Below are 18,819 nucleotides of genomic sequence, written 5' to 3' on the forward strand. Positions count from 1 at the left end.
AATTTGCACACAGATTCTTAATGCATAAAACGAAGAGTTAAAAAATGAAAGAAATTGGATTAAAATTGTAACAGTTTCAAAACTCAGTTCTAGTGTCCCTTAAAATCGTTCAGCATTACTGTAGGCCCACGAGTAATTCACAGACTCTATAAAATTCAACAGAAATATTAGTTATTCCACAGAAAGACACGAAACAGCTTATTTTTCACACCAATCATCGTCACTTTGTGTCCTTGATAGCATTTATTAATACGATTAAAAAAAATAACATTTAAGTTCTAGTTTGAACACCAGACTACCAGCACTGTTGTGCAGACAGCAGAAAAATAAATCGGAACAGCACTCATTTGCATTACACATTTCTTTTAGATTAATTTTAAGCTCTGTGAATCCATCCCATTACATTTCCACGGACGTGTTTTGAATCACATACATTTACGCTTTTTATATATTAAAACATTTGCATAGTGCTGCGGTTAGATAGATACTGGACGGCGGCTGAAGTAAAATTTAATTTGTTGCAACTTCTTTCTACAAATATACGCTGAAAACTGTAGTGGGACTAAGTTCAGTGTGAAATGGAAATTATAAAACAATAACAGATTTAGGTGTCTATATGACAATGGGGGAAAAAAAAAACTAACTTAATAATGATGCGAAAAACTAGAGTATTAATTCCATAAAACATATCCAATAGTGACGTAATAATTAGGCCTACACAAAAATTGATCAATTCAAAATGTGCAAGTAAATCACTAAAATGAGTTAAAGATACAAGGAAAATCACTCATAAATAAATTAAAACTGGATACGAAATATCAAATGAAGATGACATCGTTAAAATCTGTTTTTTGTAGTAAAATAGGCACAGCTAATCATTCAAAAAATTTTTAATTATAGTAAATTCTATATTATCCAAGAAGTTCTCAGCGGTCTTCGCTGTTACTAAGGTGCCCGATGGATCCGAGGTTCAAACCCTGCCGAAGACGACACTACCAGCGTTTTATGTTTCGTGGTTACGGTTTCCTTTGTTATCTTTCCACTCTCCCTCCTGCCATCAGAGACGATACATTTGCAGCATAAATCGCTTCCGTCACACTGGAGGCATCGATTTGTTTTAGTTCGCTTGCATCTATCATCTATGACCGAGAAAGAGAAGAAGAAACTTCTTGTTTTGCCAATTCAGCTAAGTAAGTCGAATACTATCTACGTTAAAGCAAATAAGTTTACAGTATTGTGTGGGCGATTATAGAGTACACGTTATTGAGAAAGTAAAAGTTACTTTCATTTGTGTCTACATGCATGAGTTCATAAGTAATAACAGTGTTCATGCAATGTTTTTTTACGTGTTACAGTTGTTTGATCTATAAAATGATTTTGACAAGTAAAAGTCAAATGTGATTTTTAGCAGCGAATCGTGATTGCAGAATCTCAAAAGTAGACTGCAAGTTTATTTCCTTATTTTATTATTAGTCTACAGTTCTTTCAAAAGTGCCCATATTTGTCCGATGCATTAGTTGAATGTATACAAAATGGAGCGAAAAACTCTTGTTTTTTATTGTAGCCTGCATGTTTATGTTCGAAAAGCAACTGAACTTCTTATAGAGTGTTATCGGTTTTATTTGTTTATTTTTTTTTTTTTTTGTAAAATATCGAAAACATAAAATACTTTAAATGTTTGTTAATGTTTTAATATCTTGCCCCGAACAGCATAACCTATGGCATTTTTGTGAACTGAAGAATCGTCAAATTCAATTTAAGGGAAACGTTGAAACAATTTTGACATAAATCTTTGGTTAACGGGTCGAAAAAACTGACAAAGCTCTAAACAAAGAAGATGCTATATTAGTTGCTTAGCATCTTTGGTCTTTCTCCTTAATGAGAGAGCAAGAAAAGATTGAATTTTTTTCCGAGCTGTTTATAGCTATATTAAATTCTTACATTCGATTGTAAGAAGGTCCTGTATTGACAGTATGACATTTTCTTTACTGATAGAAATTTTATTTATCGGGCATAGTCCTCCTGAAAATGATTTTTTGTAGTATCGGATTTGTATAACATCTTATTCATTTTCTGCTATATTGATAGGACAAGAGTTAATGAGACTCTGTTACGTTTAGAAGGTTTCTTGGAAGCGTAAAAATTCAATGTTATTTATTACCTAACAAATGGACTGCGAAGGCGTTAAATTTTAATATGTACAAAATTGTAACGCATGAATTATTACTCGACCGAGGCCAGTGGAGCCGCGGGCGTAATGTGAACTATCGCGATGACGCTATACGAACGCAGGAGCAGTACAAGTGGCGCTCCGGACTGCAGGACTCCACTGGCCTCGGTCGAGTAATACTTGAATATGTGTTGTTCATAAACACAAAAGAGTAAGATAAGTCAAAGACGGAACTTTTGAATAAATATTCTTGTAATCAGGAATCACAATACCAATTAAAAAAAACTGTTTTCTGACAGATGACATTAACACTAACCGTTTTAATTTTCGAACTTCGTTCTTTACTTTACTCTTAATATTTCGTAGTAATACCAAAATTTATTTTATGTTTCTCAAGCCAACTTTGACAAAATACTGAAACCGACCATTCAAAAATTATTTTGATTACCGTACTGACGTTGGTTTGAGACTTCACAGCGAAATGGAACATTACCTGTTTATGGTGATCATAGCTATCGACAGCAGTGATACGCCGATGTTGCCATATCTCATGAAAGGGAACAACTGACATAAGAAGTCTCCATGTATCCATCTGCCGTAGATGAACCTTGAAGAGCTGAAGGGCAATACACATGTGCAGAACATGAAGTCCGCTATACATAAACTGAAACATACAAGAATCAAATTAGTCCAATTCTCTTCAAATAATGAAGCACATTTACAGATTCTTAAACACTTTATTTCACTTGTCGTGAGAGATGCATACATTTTCAAGGAAAGGAGCAGCATGCATTGATGAACTCGTTTGCAAGAATTATTCTGCATTTGGATAATTCCACTGTGACGGTTGTGACATTTGTACTATAATCCACGAAATATAAGTAATATATATTAATAAGAGGACTACATGTTTAAATTTGTTCAAATTAATTTCTACAATATTCACAGAAGTACTTCAAAATCACTAAAAGAACATTATTATAAATCCATGTTGAATCTTTCGTACACTACTTTTAACACTTGAATATAAATGATTGATTAAATGGCGATCTTACTCGTGTTAATTATGTAAGCATGTGTGGCTTACAGCTGTTTCGGTGCTACTTGACACCATCCTCAGAGCCTACTAGATCTCGGCGCTATCTCAACTTCACTGCCTGTTGTGTGGGTGTGTTCGTGTGATGAAGAGTTGTGTCAAATAATGTGTGTGTTCTGAAATTGATCTGTGTGTTGAGAATTTGATTAGGGTGTGTTTTTAGTGTGTAAACACACTAGAACAATATGAAATATACAGACACACTAAAAACACACCCTAATCAAATTCTCAACACACAGATCAATTTCAGAACACACACACTATTTGACACAACTCTTCATCACACGAACGCACCCACACAACAGGCAGCGAAGTTGAGATAGCGCCGAGATCTAGTAGGCTCTGAGGATGGTGTCAAGTAGCACCGAAACAGCTGTAAGCCACGCATGCTTACATAATTAACACGAGTAAGATCGCCATTTAATCAATTATTTATTATTATAAATACTGGAGATCCTACAAAATATACTTTTCTTCTCTTTGTGACGGTTGTGAACACTTCGTGATATGAAGTTCCAGCAAAAATTCTGTAATATAAGATTTCTGTGAAGTTTTGGGATAAGTAATATCAGCTTATTTTTTCCTGATACATTAAATAGCAACGCATAACGGCTCATATGATGTTCTAGCTCTGTGTAGGCCTATTGAATACGTTATTACAAGTATGTGACGGTTGGGACCGCGCTGTGTATCACAGCAACTCCTCAAAGGAGCAGCCTCACTTTGGAATGTTCTATAACTTCATCTCTTAAAAATTCCCCAGATGTGAATGTTGCTGAGGAGTTACGTCGGAAGATCGAACGAGTCACATCCCTACTGACATCTCCATCAGCGAACTCTGTATAAATTTCATTTGTTAATCAGGTGTTACATTTTTTTTTCGAGCAAGAAGGAGGAAAATTTCAGAATATCTTTGTTAATTTGGATGATTATATGATGTTCCAACTGCTTATATTTAATAATATTTCTATGTTGTTTGGGTAAAGGGATATAAGTCATAAAATAAGTTTGGTAATTAAATGAAAATTAAACCTGGAACCTTTATTGCAAATAATTTTGTACACAAATAAAACACATCAAATGCTAGTATTCTTTTGATTTTTGCACACTCACTTGTATAATTTAACTTGAGTGTTCATCTGGGGAACAAAATTCCATCTGCACAAAAAATGACTTATACTCCTTTACCCGAACACCACAGATTTTATATTGATAGTTGGCGGTTCGTCGACTCGCCGACAATAAGTTTTCTCCGATGAGCGCGCCACGCCCACTTACAGCCACAACTGCCACTTCGTGGTCGGGAGATAATAATTAACCACTGAGCTATGCCGAAGTTCAATCCACAGCACCGAATCGGATCTCTGTCCTCTAGTGTTTTTCAGTGGCGTAGCGTCAATGTAAGCTAAAAAGCTCAGCTTCCCCAGTTAATAATAATTTCATAATAAACCAGCAGTTTATGAACAAAATTATTTATTAATTTTAATAGAATTTATATTTACGCGTTAAATATTGTGATGCGGCAGCTCAGGATGATTTGTGATGCAGCAGTAAACAAAAATCCTGCACACACCAGCAAATGTAACAGAAATTATTATCCCCAATATTAGAACATAAAACTCAATGCATTTACGTTACAGAAATGTTAATCTTTGTAATGTACTTTAAATTTTTTACATAGCTTAACACTGAATCCCAAGGGCAGGCTATAGGTTATTATCTGGTAAATTTCTATCTAATGCTTTTCCAATTGACTGCGGTCTAAAGCAAGGAGATGCACTATCATCTTTACTTTTTAATTTCGCCCTAGAATATGCCATTAGGAAAGTTCAGGATAACAGACAGGGTTTGGAATTGAACGGGTTACTTCAGCTTCTTGTCTATGCGGATGACGTGAATGTGTTAGAAGAAAATTCACCAACGATTAGAGAAAACACGGGAATTTTACTTGAAGCAAGTAAAGCGATAGGTTTGGAAGTAAATCCCGAAAAGACAAAGTATATCGCCGTTGTTCCTGCAATAACTCCTATGTGCAAAATATAAAATTTTTCAGTAGGAAGAAAAGAAAACATTTCTTCATTCTATGGCAGCCGTACATAGGAGACTGTGAATTCTTACATTTTCGAAACAAAGAAATATAATTACATATAGCAGATTTTATGTGCTGTATCACTATTTAAGTTATTTAATAGAGCAAAAATCTGAAAATCGATAAATATGTCACATAGGAGTTATTGTAGGATTATGTCTCGTGACGAGAATATTGTACGAAATGGAAACATAAAAATTGGAGTTTAATCCTTCGAAGAGATTGAAAAATTCAAATATCTTAGAGCAACAGTAACAAATATAAATGACACTCGGAAGGAAATTTGAGAGAGGAGCAGAGATTAACAGTGTTTGAGAATAATGTTCTTAGGAAAATATTTGGGGCTAAGAGCGATGAAATTACAGGAGAATGGAGAAAGTTATACAACGCAGAACTGCACGCATTGTTTTCTTCACCTAACATAATTAGGAACATTAAATCCAGACGTTTGAGATGGGCAGGGGATGTAGCACGTATGGGCGAATCTAGAAATGTATTTAGAGTGTTAGTTGGGAGGGAAAAAGACTTTGGGGAGGCCGAGACGTAGATGGGAGGATAATATTAAAATGGACTTGAGAGAGGTGGGATATGATGATAGAGAGTGGATTAATCTTGCTCAGGATAGGGACGATGGCGGTCTTATGTGAGGGCGGCAATGAACCTGCGGGTTCCTTAATAGTAATATGCGTTACAAGAGCGGTATGTTAATGTTTTCATGTTCGAGGAGAAGATTGAAAAAGCGAAACGTAGTTGAGCTTTTTTAATTTCCGAGAACATGAAAACAAACATACCGCTCGTGTATCGTACATTATTTTGTGCGAAGATCGTTTATTACATACCTGAAAGAGGAATTTCTAATTAGTTGCAATGAAATCTCCATCTTGGTTTCTGTTCAATGACGGCAACTTTTAAAAACAAAAATATCTACCTTCAAATTGTTGCTATAAAATGTTTGCTGTGTTTACTATATTCCAGCAGGCCGTGATATACGTCTGTCTTTCCCCCGCCCCCCCAGTCTATAAATGCGAATTTAAAACAAACGGTAAGGTTATGTAATGATTTATTTTTCATTTTAATATTTTAACAATATTATTTATATAACATATTGCAGTAATAACATCGGCATCTGGGATCTTGTTGATTTTTTCGCGGCTCCCTTAATGTTACTTGCATTACAAATGCAGTAACTTTTGTGGTGTTGTAGAGTTTACTTAATTTTTGCAAATATTTAAAAACAATAATTAACAGTGCAATTTAGGTGAAATTGCAGTGGTAAGTTTCCAATTTATAATTATTACTATGTTAAACGTCTCTAAAAATTATATGTTAAAAGCCTAAAGCAGTAAAATGAATATGGCGCTTAAGCGGTAAGAAGAGGGAAATTGTTATGTGTGTTAGATTGGGAATACTGAATGTGGTATTTCACACTTACCGCGTATTGGTTTTGTGCGGAAAGCAAGCAAATACGCACGATCTCGCACAAAAGCCATTTGTAAGTAAGGTGATAGTAAAACGAAAAATAATTAATTGTCTTCTAATTTATATTAAAATTTAATTTGCTATGACAGTTTTTGTGACTTATACGTTCCTATCGAGTTTCAGTTTCATGTGTTAGAAAGAGGGTGCATAAATTTCCACCCTTTATGACTAATTATAAGGGATGATACGCCTGTTAATGTAAGTGGAGAGACTTATTCAAATTGACGCTAATTGGAGTACAATCACAATAGACCGGAACTTCTCAAAGCTACCGCAAACTCCTTATTTACTGGGAGCATTTTACGCGCAAACCAAAGTCGCTCCTTCTCCCGCAGTTTCCTGTTCTTTCTTGAAGACTTAATTACTAATTACCAAGTTATTTTCTCCGACTCCACTTCTGTTTTCGTCTTTTCTCTCTTATTTTTCTTTCACTGACGAATCTCTGCATGTGCTTAACGATTCGGGTTTCTTTTCAACTCCTTTGCATTCACCGATATAAAAGTGCCTTTGTGGTGAAACATAAAGATTCTGTCTCCATTGAAGTAACCGCTTCGAAATTAGTAGAGTTTCAAAAGAACAGTCGTTCACAAGTTTTCTGTTCGAGAAAGATATTGGGGAGGGGAAACATATTAATCATAGTTCACTTGTTTTCACTGAATGCGAGGGAAGGATTGAAACACAGGGGAGGTACGTACGCTACAGACTAATATTTTTCACGCTGAGGGAGGGAGGCCGGGATAATTAAAACCCATATATTATTTGTCTAAAGAAAATTAACATTTTCACGTTCTGATAAAGCACCGTGTGTCTCTTCTGAGGTTTCAGGTGGCAACATTAAAATTTTACTGTAAATTATTGTAGGCAGTTTTTATAATTTTATTCACTCACGTTAAGCAAAAAAGATAATTAAAACGAAAAAAGTTTTGCTTTCTAATTCGTAAGAAAAAAATCATTCAGAACTATAAAAATAGGCGAAAAGAATTAATTTGGAATATCTTTCTCAGCTGAAACGTTTATCCTGTTTTTACTGTTATTATTATTACTTACTTACAAATGACTTTTAAGGAACTCGAAGGTTCATTGCCGCCCTCACATAAGCCCGCCATCGGTCCCTATCATGTGCAAGATTAATCCAGTCTCTATCATCATCTCCCTCAAATTCATTTGAATACTTATTGTATGGATTCGTAACAATCTGTTTTTTACGGTGATGGTTTGTTAGCCCTTTGCCCAACGCCCAAGTTGGAGGACCACCTGCTGTCCACGACTCCTTATTCAATATATTCGTAGCTACCCTCCATATCTGGAGGCCATCTCCTCTTATTGTTATTATTATTATTATTATTATTATTATTATTATTATTATTATTATTATTATTATTATTATTATTATTGTTAATCACCATCACAGTCGTAGTCCAACGAGCAATGCTCTTTAATTCGCAACTTTCTTGTTTGTCTTCTTCTTCTTCTTTTTCTTCTTCTTCGTCAGGGTGGAAGTAAAATAATCCTGCAGATTGAAAGGAACGATGGATACATTTAAATTAAGAGAAAACTCATATTATGTTTTGTGATTAAACGCAAGGTGAATAAATAGAGTGCTGGGTAACTTTCGGTGCTGGACCCCGGACTCATTTCACCGGCATTACCACCTTCATTTCATCCAGACGCTAAATAACCTAGATGTTGATACAGCGTCGTAAAATAACCCAATAAAATAAAATAAATAAATTGAGTTGGAAGTTTCAGCAGTCTGGCAACATCGCCGCTAACACAATCCTCCTCCTTCTCGTAATACAGATGTAAAAGGTCAATGAACTATGATCTGTCTCCCTACCTTTCATCTCCCTCTCTGACTACAATGTTGCAATCTGGTTGCATCATTCAGTGGCTTGAAATTAGTGGTTCTTAAATTAAAATTACACTAAAACCGTCAACGCTATTAAAATACGCCAGAGGGATAAATGATTCTTTATTAGATTTTCTCTCGATATAGAGAAAAATCACGAATCTACTTAGTTATCGACTAAGAGGGTGTTAAACATAAAAATAATTCTGAGATAACTGTGGACTTTCCACCAATATGGTACGACACACTTTTGTCCCATACAACATGAGCTATTAGCTCTGAAAGTCTGCAGAGTTATTTCACTTCCACTATATATATTTTCGTCTTTTCCGTTGTCTCGTTTTTGTTCATCTCCTTTCTCTTCACAGCAGTTTTTTTCTTCTTATTTGGGGCTAAGAGGGATGAAATGAAGTTATAGGAGAATGGAGAAAGTTACACAACGCAGAAATGCACGCATTGTATTCTTCAGCTGACATATAATTAGATATATTAAATCCAGACGTTTCAGATGAGCACGTATGGACGAATCCAGAAATGCATATAGAGTGTTAGTTGGAAGGTCGAAGGGAAAAAGACCTTTAGAGAGGCTGAAACGTAGATAGGAGGATAATATTCAAATTGATTTGAAGGAGGTGGATGTAGTTTTAGAGACTGAATTAATCTTGCACAGAACAGGGACCAATGACGGGCTTATGTGAGGGCGGCAATGCACCTCCGGGTTCAACTTTTTCTCAGTTTTATTTTTCTTCTTTGTTTCTTCCTCCTTTGCTATTTCCATAATTACTTTTTTCTCCTTTCCTTTTCTTCTTGCAATTTTCTACTTTGTTTCCTCATCATATGCTGTCTACGTCTTTAGTTTTTCTCATTTGCTTTGAATGCTCTTTGAATGCATAGGGGTTCCATTTGAAATTTCAAAGTGAGGGTGGGGGTGAAATCTAAAATGCAATGAAGACTTCACTCTCAATATCTAAATTGACGTGTTTCTGGTTTAAATTGAATTCAATTTAAATAATTAGTTATTTAGACTGGGAAGTTTTGAAATGAAAGCCCTGTATATATCTATATCTTCCAATTTGTAATCATTTTAGATATTTTTTCGTTATCGTTGTCTCCAATTTCTTGTACAGCTATTATCATTTTAGTTTCAGAAATAAATTGTTCCATCTCATTCTTGATCTTCTAGTAGGCTACTCTTCTTATCTTATTGAAATGCTATTCTTTACTATTCTTGGAGTCTTTCGTTATGTCACGAGGAAGACAGTTAATTTCATTTCTTCATATCTTTCCAACGTATCGTTCTACTTTTTGCATTCCGCATTGCTGTAGCCGAATTCATATCTTATTTAATATTTATCTATGACCCGTAAAGTGTTCAAGTCAGGCATCTGCATTAATTTCGCTTCGCTATATCTTATTTATTTTTGTTACATATACTGTCTGCTCCTACCACACTTCCATTTTTATCGTTAATTCTGGTAAATATTGCAAGATATTAATTCCCCTTTGAACGAAATCACTAAAGGTATAAAATGTCGTTAGATTGAAGAGGAAGATTTTGTAATTCATGTTGGTATGAATTCTCTATAAGCATCTTATATACACAGACATCCCACAACGATTTGAATCAAATGCAGAAACACTAGTAATTTGTTCATAAGCCCTTTTTGCACTTGACAAAAGAAAGTTTAAATGCAGATTTTTTGGGGGGTGAAAAAGTATAACGGAAGTTTTAATTTAACACATGATAGAATCTCCCAGATATCGTATGAAGACTCTTAGGGGAGAACAGCGCTCTTGGCGCTTAGATAGCGAACTATAAGACAAGAGACAATAACGTTCCAAGCTTGTCGGGGCCATGCTTAAAGTAACAACTTGTATTGTGTTGTCACACAAGAATACAGAGTTGTTACCAACTTCGTGGCTCTGCGTGGCCGCTTGCCCTGTGAAACATTTGTCTTCAGAGTACCATGCAGTTAAATTCTTGAGATGTAGTATCATAAATTACGAAATATTGTTGAAATAATGACACTAAAAACAAAGAGCCTTCAAAAACCTGCTCTAAATTGTCTTTGCCCACACAGAGTTTCGAGTTCGGGTATCCAGCGTGGATGTCTAGCCTCAAAGTTGTTGGCTAATATTGCGCGTTAAGAAAATGTATTATAAAATACCGTACTCCGAAAGTTTTTGACAGAAAAGAACTTTGTATTTTATATTCAGCGTCAGATAATAAAACTAATATTATTAACTGTGAAAGATGTGTCCACACTGAAATTAATGAACACTGTGATAGGCATAATTTTGTTAATAATAATAATAATAATAATAATAATAATAATAATAATAATTAAGGTCATGAAAATTAAAATTAAGGTTTGAAAATTAAAATTAAGGTGACATTCAACATTTAATTTTTTTAAGGTGACATGTATTTATCTAGGGTGACGAGTTTACTTCCTTGGTTTGAATTGTAAATTATTTAAAACTAGCGTGTAAGAGGGCCTTAGACTAGAAATGTTTAGTTTAAATGTAGTTCTGTTTATAAGTATGCATAAGGATGTAATTATTTGACTTACTTGAACTGTTGTATCAGTGAAGCGAGGTGAGTCAGTGAAGTTATGGTTTTACAGTGCAGTGAACAGCTCCGATCAGTGATAATTTATAGCGTCAATGAAATGTGTTCTATAGTGTCAGTGAAATGTGTGCTAAAGTGTCAGTGTAATGCGTCATAGTGCCACTACAGGGAATGAGATGAGAGTAAAGTGAAAGACTATTGAAACTTATGTAGGACCTATAGATAATTATGTAGGTTGTATTGTAAAATTAGGTATTTTATTTTGTGTTTTATTATTATTGTGTTAAATTTTATTGTGTATTATTATTGTATTGTGTGTAAAATTGTATATGTGTTGTAAAATTGTATTGTGTATTGTAAATTTTATTGTGTATTGGTTATCATTTTATTGTGTATTGTTAATATTGTATATACCACTGCCACCGGGTGGTTGCCCACTTGCAGTGTAAATAAATACATACATACATACATACATAATAATAATGGTGAATGATGACGGTGAATGATGGTAATGATTTATTTTAGCTTGCAAAGTTAAGGCCGTAAAGCCTTCTCTTCCATTCAACTAGTAAAAAGCAGGCTATACATACATAAGAATAAAGTCACAAGTTACATAGAATACAACATATTGAGCTCGATAAAAGTTACGTGTATACAAGAGTTACGAATTAAAGAGTATAATACCATGAATTATGAATTATACAATGAAATACAAACTGTATAGCAAATATAAACTAACATACATAGAATGTTTATGTATTTAAAATAGTGTTAGATAGTAGGAAGAAATTACAATGAGAATAATTGTGAACATTTAATGTTTTTTAGTTTTTTTTGTAATCTCATTCTAACAAACGGTGCAATATCCAATATATATATATATATATATATATATATATATATATACTCTGATGGAGTTAAGGCCATCAAGCCTTCTCTTACACACCACCAGAAATACAACACAACTACAAGAAAAATTATACATCAATGCAATTAATCCACAGTAATACCAAGTGACAGAATGAATATGACATAAAAAAAAACAACCGAACATACAAATAGAAATTGAAAATAATAAAAATTAGTCTAACATATTAAATGATGCAAAAAAAAAAGAACAAACAAAAAGTAAAAACATATAGGCCTACAACAAATACAGACACAAAACAGTGCAATTCAGCATCATTGTTATTAACTAAGGACAGTAAGCTGTTCTAGTATTCTGGCACAAAGACAAGAAAAATAATTAATGTAACAAAAGGAAATTATTGCCAAAACACTAAAGATAAATCTAGCAACTTCTCAGAAACGCATTTCGTGAGATAAAACATACTTTTCTAGTTGACTTTTAAACTGTGACAGTGTCCGGCAATCCCTGACGTCACTAGGTAACGTATTCCAGAGGCGAGGCAATGATACAGTATAGGATGATGAGTATAGGGAAGTTCTGTGACGAGGAATAGAAAGGAGAGATTGATGCTGATTTCGTGAAGTAGTTAGGAACTGAAAGAGTGAAGACAAGTAATTTATCAACAGACAGCGGATTTTCGATCCCGATACTGAACGTTAGATGTAGTCAGTTGCAGGGAAGTCATTGAACCCATTGCTACGCTTCCTCCGTACGCCAAGAGACGTGATATCTTGTCGCTGTGTAGGGATCGAAAATCCGCTGTCTGGTTATCAGAACGAATGTCGTGTAGTCGGTGACCACTAACGTCAGAATAATTAGATGGAAGCTAAGAAGGTTGTCTTTTAATCTATTTGAAAATTGTCTTGCAGTCCCTAATACTTTGTGACAAGGAATTCATTGACGTGAGATGGAGACTGTAAAATATGAGGAATAACAAGATCTTCTATGAGCGGGTGTACTTAGCATACCATAGACAAATAATAATAATAATAATAATAATAATAATAATAATAATAATAATACTTTATTGCCAGATCAAAGATACATAATATGTATCAATATTATTGATTTATTTTTATATAAGAACTCTCTAGCACCCCCAGAAAGAGTAAGTTACATACTCGTGCTCAGGGGGCATTCCACATAAGTTAATGTTAAGACATTTTATTGAATAATAGAATAAAAAGTAATTAAAGAAAAAAGAAGAAGAAAAAACACATCACAATAATTGAACTTTAAATTTTCTCTGTTAACAGCAATTTTTAATAGATTTTTTAAAATAAGGAGCATTAGCAAAATTGTATGTTTGAGAATTTATCTATTATCATATTATAAAACTTTGGACCGAAGTTGCTACTGTGATTATTGCTACAGTAAGTGATCTGGTATTTAGAGTATAGAAAGGAGAAATGAGATGAATGTAGTATCGGTTCTATCATCAGATAAAGTAAAGAAAGAGGAACTTATATTTTAAATCAGTTAAGAGATGTTCTCCAGGACAACTAAAAAATCTCGCTTTCATCATAGTCAAAATTTCAAATCATACGTAATGAATATTGTTCAACACTTTTAATTAAAGGTGCGTTCAGATGAAAAGTTCTCTTCAATTTTGCCAAAAACCATTTCTCTTTCACGTTTTCATACGCTTATGAACTCTTGTTGTTATTCTAAAGCTATGCAGTCTCCATAGCTTGAAATTCATTTTGAGCTTTGTTTCCGATTAAGTCGTGATATGTGATCTTCATTTTGCACAATGTGCCTATTGGTACACACAATTTCCGTCAAATGACTTTTATGCAGGGTGATTCACGAGGATTTACCGTCACTTACGGAGCTTATTTCTAAAGAAATTTTGAACAAAAAATATCGTATAAATATGTGCCCTAATCTCAATATTTTCAGAGTTATACTAATTTGAAGTTGTTTGTAAAATATCATTATTCTTTAATTTTAAGTATAAAAGAATATTATAGATAGAGAATGAACTACTTAGGAGTATGATTTCTTTAATTAGATAGTATTCTGAAGCTAAAAATGTGTTATGAATTCCATAGTTGCTTCGTATAGATTTTTTTTTTTAACTACAAAATTACATTTTTCTTATTTATCACAACATTTATCACAACAATTGGTTCACGCTTGTGGAGTAACGGCTAGCGCGTCTGGCCGCGAAACCAGGTTGCCCGGGTTCGATTCCCGGTTGGGGCAAGTTACCTGGTTGAGGTTTTTTCCTGGGTTTTTCGCTCAACCCAATATGAGCAAATGCTGGGTAACTTTCGGTGCTGGACCCCGGACTCATTTCACCGGCATTATCACCTTCATCTCATTCAGACGCTAAATAACCTAAGATGTTGATAAAGCGTCGTAAAATAACCTACAAAATCACAACAATTGCTACAGATTACGGCACTCTTGTAAATCCTTTAAGACTGTACATTAGGATGTATAACTAAACTGTAAAGATTCAAGTTCCTAAAGTCGTATGATTTATAACAATTTTTGTGTAAGAATTATGTAGCCTAATTTTTAGTTAAAAATAAAAAAAAAATCTATAGCAATTAACAACAATTTTTTAGCTTCAGAACACCAGCCAATTAAAGAAATGATAGCCTACTTCTGAATAGTTCATTCTCTATTTGTAATATTCGTTTACCATTAAAACTAAAGAAAAAAAGGTATTTTGCTAACAACTTCAAATTAGTGTAATTCTGAAAATACTGGAATTAGGACAAATGTTTATATGACTTTTTTGCTCGGAATGTCTTGGGAAATAAACTCCGTAAGTGGCGGTAAATCCTAGCGAATCACCCTGTATAATACTGCTTGAAAAATAAAGATTTCATAGCTTGAACTTAGCCACCCTTATGACATCCGCTCATTCATTTCTGCCTTGTGCTTTCCTTCGTCATCATTTTATGTTAACTCTAGTTAAATCTGCCTGAACATCGTCCAGCCACTTAAGCTTATTATAAACTCGTCTACCTTTGTAAATGAGGAACAAAGCAGTGGATTATTCAGAATGCAGCACTAACTCTGACTTTTTTCATTGCTGGAGAAAAATGTATAAAAATCTCACAACGTTTCAGAGTTTAGCTCTGTCTTTTTCTTGATGCTTTTTGACACGGAAAGCAAGATTGGACATTGAACTAGCGCGAATTTTTGTAACTCTCAATTGATGATACTGTTGACACCAAACATGTTCGATAGGGTTGACATTAGCAAAATATTGCTGTATTAACCTCACTTGGTGGACAGGAACATTGAAATGTCGATTTTTTTTTATTAAGAGTGTTTTGTATTTTCTTCGCATAAATTATATTTTTGTCTCTGATATGTCCGTGTTCTCAGAATTTCGCTTCTATTCTACACACAGTTAACTAAGAAATAGCCGATTGGATGAGTTACGTTAAAAAGTGTGCACATCTCTTGTGTAAGTCTTGTCATTTTAAAATGTTCCTTAATGACCTCATAACCCGTACAACAATAGTCGCAAAAATATTTTGTTTTAGTAAAAATGTTACTTTTTAAATACAGGGACATCATTTTATTTTTATTTCAATTTTTATTGTACCTGAATTTTTGAATGTACTTCACTTCCACCCTTTCTTCTAGTAAACTTCCAACCGTTCTCCAAACATAACCAAGCGTATACAATCAAAGTCACCTTACGGTCATAGTAAACATAACCAGTAATGAGTTAGTGAGTATAGTACGTTCCAGAAATATGCTCGCGTTTTCCAGTGGACGAAAGAGCTTTCAATATTGAATCATATTCTCGCACAGGTACTGTCGTCCGTTTGCCTACGTCGCATCCCGGTTTCCCCACACCCGCTTCTGCTCGCCCCTCTGTAAAGGCTAGTAGCTGGGCTGTCTTAGCTATTTTCTGAAAACATTAATTTCTGTTAGGAATTGAATGTCTACGTAATATTATACAACTGTTTAAGATAATTTCTATAAAAGAGCCTCGTTAATTGTTACGTGATTTCCCTCCTTTCTACGACCCTGCGACATAACCACTTGGACGGACAGTAGATAGCATATATGAGTAATTTTATCTTTTCGGATCGGACAGAAGTGAAAATTGAATTTACAGTATACGCAAGGTGCTCTTTTTTTAAAAGTAGGTACAGAATTATTTCAACATGAGTTACTAGAACGAAGGACGAAACTGGTAATTGGAATTAGGTACAATAGTCTATAATAATAATAATAATAATAATAATAATAATAATAATAATAATCCGTGGCGCTACAGCCCCTGAAGGGCCTAGCCCGACCAATCGGCTGCTGGCCTCACGCCCACATGCCGAAGCAAAGGTGGACGATCATCCAACCATAATGGAGGTATCGTGTGGTTAGCACGATGATACCCTCAGCCGTTATAGCTGGCATTCGCAACCGGATTTCGCTACCTATCGTAGCTCCCCATGTGAATCACGGTGCTGGGTGGGCACTGGTCCCATACACTGACCGAAATTTCATGAGAAAATTTCTTCCACCATGAGCACTCGAACCAGCGCGCATTCCGTAACGCGAGTCCTAGGCAGGGTGCCTTAGACCACGACGCCACGGCGCGGGACACAATAGTCTATAGTGCGATAATATGCAAAAAAGAACAGAAGCCTGTATCGAAATGAACGGCCACCATTTTCAAAATTGTGTTTAAGTATCCATATTATGATTATTTTCAATTTAACTTCATTCGCTATATTGTATGCTAATGTGCTGTAGACAGTATAATATACACTGCATAATGAATACATCCGAATGGGTAGATCAGTTCGTGAGTAAAAACACTTACTGTATTTTGATTTAAAAAAAAGCTAATGAAAATTATGAAACTCAAAATCGTGATATTTCCTACTTCACGTAAATCAGATTAGCGTTGTCAAACAGGGACTAAACGGAGCGGAGTGCTCCACTATGACTCATTGCGTGCTCCGGTGTTTCCACAGACATAAGCAAGTTCACGCTCCGACTGCACTCTCTAGCTCCACAACCGGTTTTGGAGCTTACAGCTCTAACACTACTGACGTAAATGGATGAATTATTTTTCTTCCCTCCTATACCTGGTAAAGTGATTTGTTTGTATTTTACGCCAGTATCATCGAACTCCAGTAGTGGAAGGGGGTAGCAAATGGTGTTTCCGGTTCTCAACCGTTAATCCAAAAGTATAGCCAGGTTAATATTAGAAATGTTAGTAAAAAATGATATCCGTGTACAAGGTTTACAGTGTCTGAATTTTTATCCTGAATCTTCTTATTCACTTTAATTCTAAATATACCTTACTTTTGAAAGCCCCTGTATTGAAATGTTTATTCACACATTTTTTTTTTTCGTCGATAGAAATTTAAGTTCACTGCATGTTCGAATCTTTATCTATTAATGGCATTATGTTCGTTTGTTCTTTAATCTTTCACATTGTTAGCACATAGAAGTACAGCTAGTAAGAGTTATTCTCAAGTTCTTAGGATGAATGATAAATTATTGCAAGTGCTCTCATTGGAACGCATCCCCCATCTGAGATGATCTCCAGTCAACTTTTCTTATTAATGGATGTGAGAGAGGAAAAGATCTTTACCGCTGGAGCAAGGAGACAGTAGAAGAAGGGTGTTGCCATAACAACTTAATTTGTGAAGAAGGCAGGCTGCGTGGGAGGACAGGTTGTAACGTGCGACAAATTGTTGTCTGCAATCTCGTATGCTGGGAAATATGTGAAAAAATGTAAATAAGAAATATTTGCCATAGGGTCTATAATGCTACAGTAAAACACTCAAAATTATGCCTTAGGCAATACAGCATTGGCGGCTTATGTTAAATGAAATGAGAGAAATATTTATTTTCCTATTCCAATCTTTTGTAGGATAATTGAATATTTTAGCGCGACATTGTATTGAGTTAGGAAAGATTGGAGAAAGCTGAGTTTGCAGTGAAAGATCTGCCTTTGGGCAAAACACGGAATGAATGAATGAATGAATGAATGAATGAATGTATTGAGTTCTATGCTGCTGCAAGGTTTATAAGATTCCCGACACCAATTTAAGGGGTTAGGTACAGCTTACTTCAGTAAAATTTTGGAAATATTAAACATTTTTTTCCTCCATTCCTGTGTCTTGTACAATAATGAAAATTAGTATGTGTAAAATACTGTCCTCCTGCTATACAAAAAAATATTTTTTTTCTTCAAAATTCAGTTCAATGTGCAGTGATGAAGCGTTTCCCACATAACTCAAAAACTATCCAGCATTCTGTGATGAAATTTCTTGTGTGTATTAATGCATGTCATATCTACAATATGATGCAGGATCACTTCTCTATCTTTGATAGATTGTTTGATAAAAAATAAATTCATTTTATAAATTGGTCAAATATCAGTATTTTCTTCTAACACAAAATAAAAAAAAATATTTATTAAGGAATGTAGTTCAAAAAGCATGATATTGTAAACATGAGTATCAGCAATAGAATAAAAGAGAGAGAACATGAAATAGTTAACAAGTTTATGAGTTATGAGAGAAACGCTTCATCACTGCACAGTGAACTGCACATTTTGAATTTTGAAAAAAAATATATATATATAATATTTTTTTAAATCTTAAAAATTTTTTTTTCATATAACAGAAGGACAATGGTTTACACATACCAATTTTCATT

General features: G+C 34.3%; 1 protein-coding gene across 6 annotated transcripts in view; it reads right to left on the reverse strand.

Moving 5' to 3' along the window:
• Positions 1-18,819, reverse strand: part of moody (G-protein coupled receptor moody) — a 485,897-nt gene that overhangs the window by 136,148 nt on the left and 330,930 nt on the right. For all 6 annotated transcript variants that reach the window (XM_069817640.1, XM_069817631.1, XM_069817660.1 and 3 more), the window contains one exon: positions 2,664-2,834. In XM_069817640.1, coding sequence (XP_069673741.1) covers positions 2,664-2,834 — 171 coding nt within the window. The remainder of the gene's footprint in view (positions 1-2,663; positions 2,835-18,819) is intronic.

This window comes from Periplaneta americana, chromosome 2 (assembly GCF_040183065.1).
Source record: "Periplaneta americana isolate PAMFEO1 chromosome 2, P.americana_PAMFEO1_priV1, whole genome shotgun sequence".
Classification (NCBI taxonomy): domain Eukaryota; kingdom Metazoa; phylum Arthropoda; class Insecta; order Blattodea; family Blattidae; genus Periplaneta; species Periplaneta americana.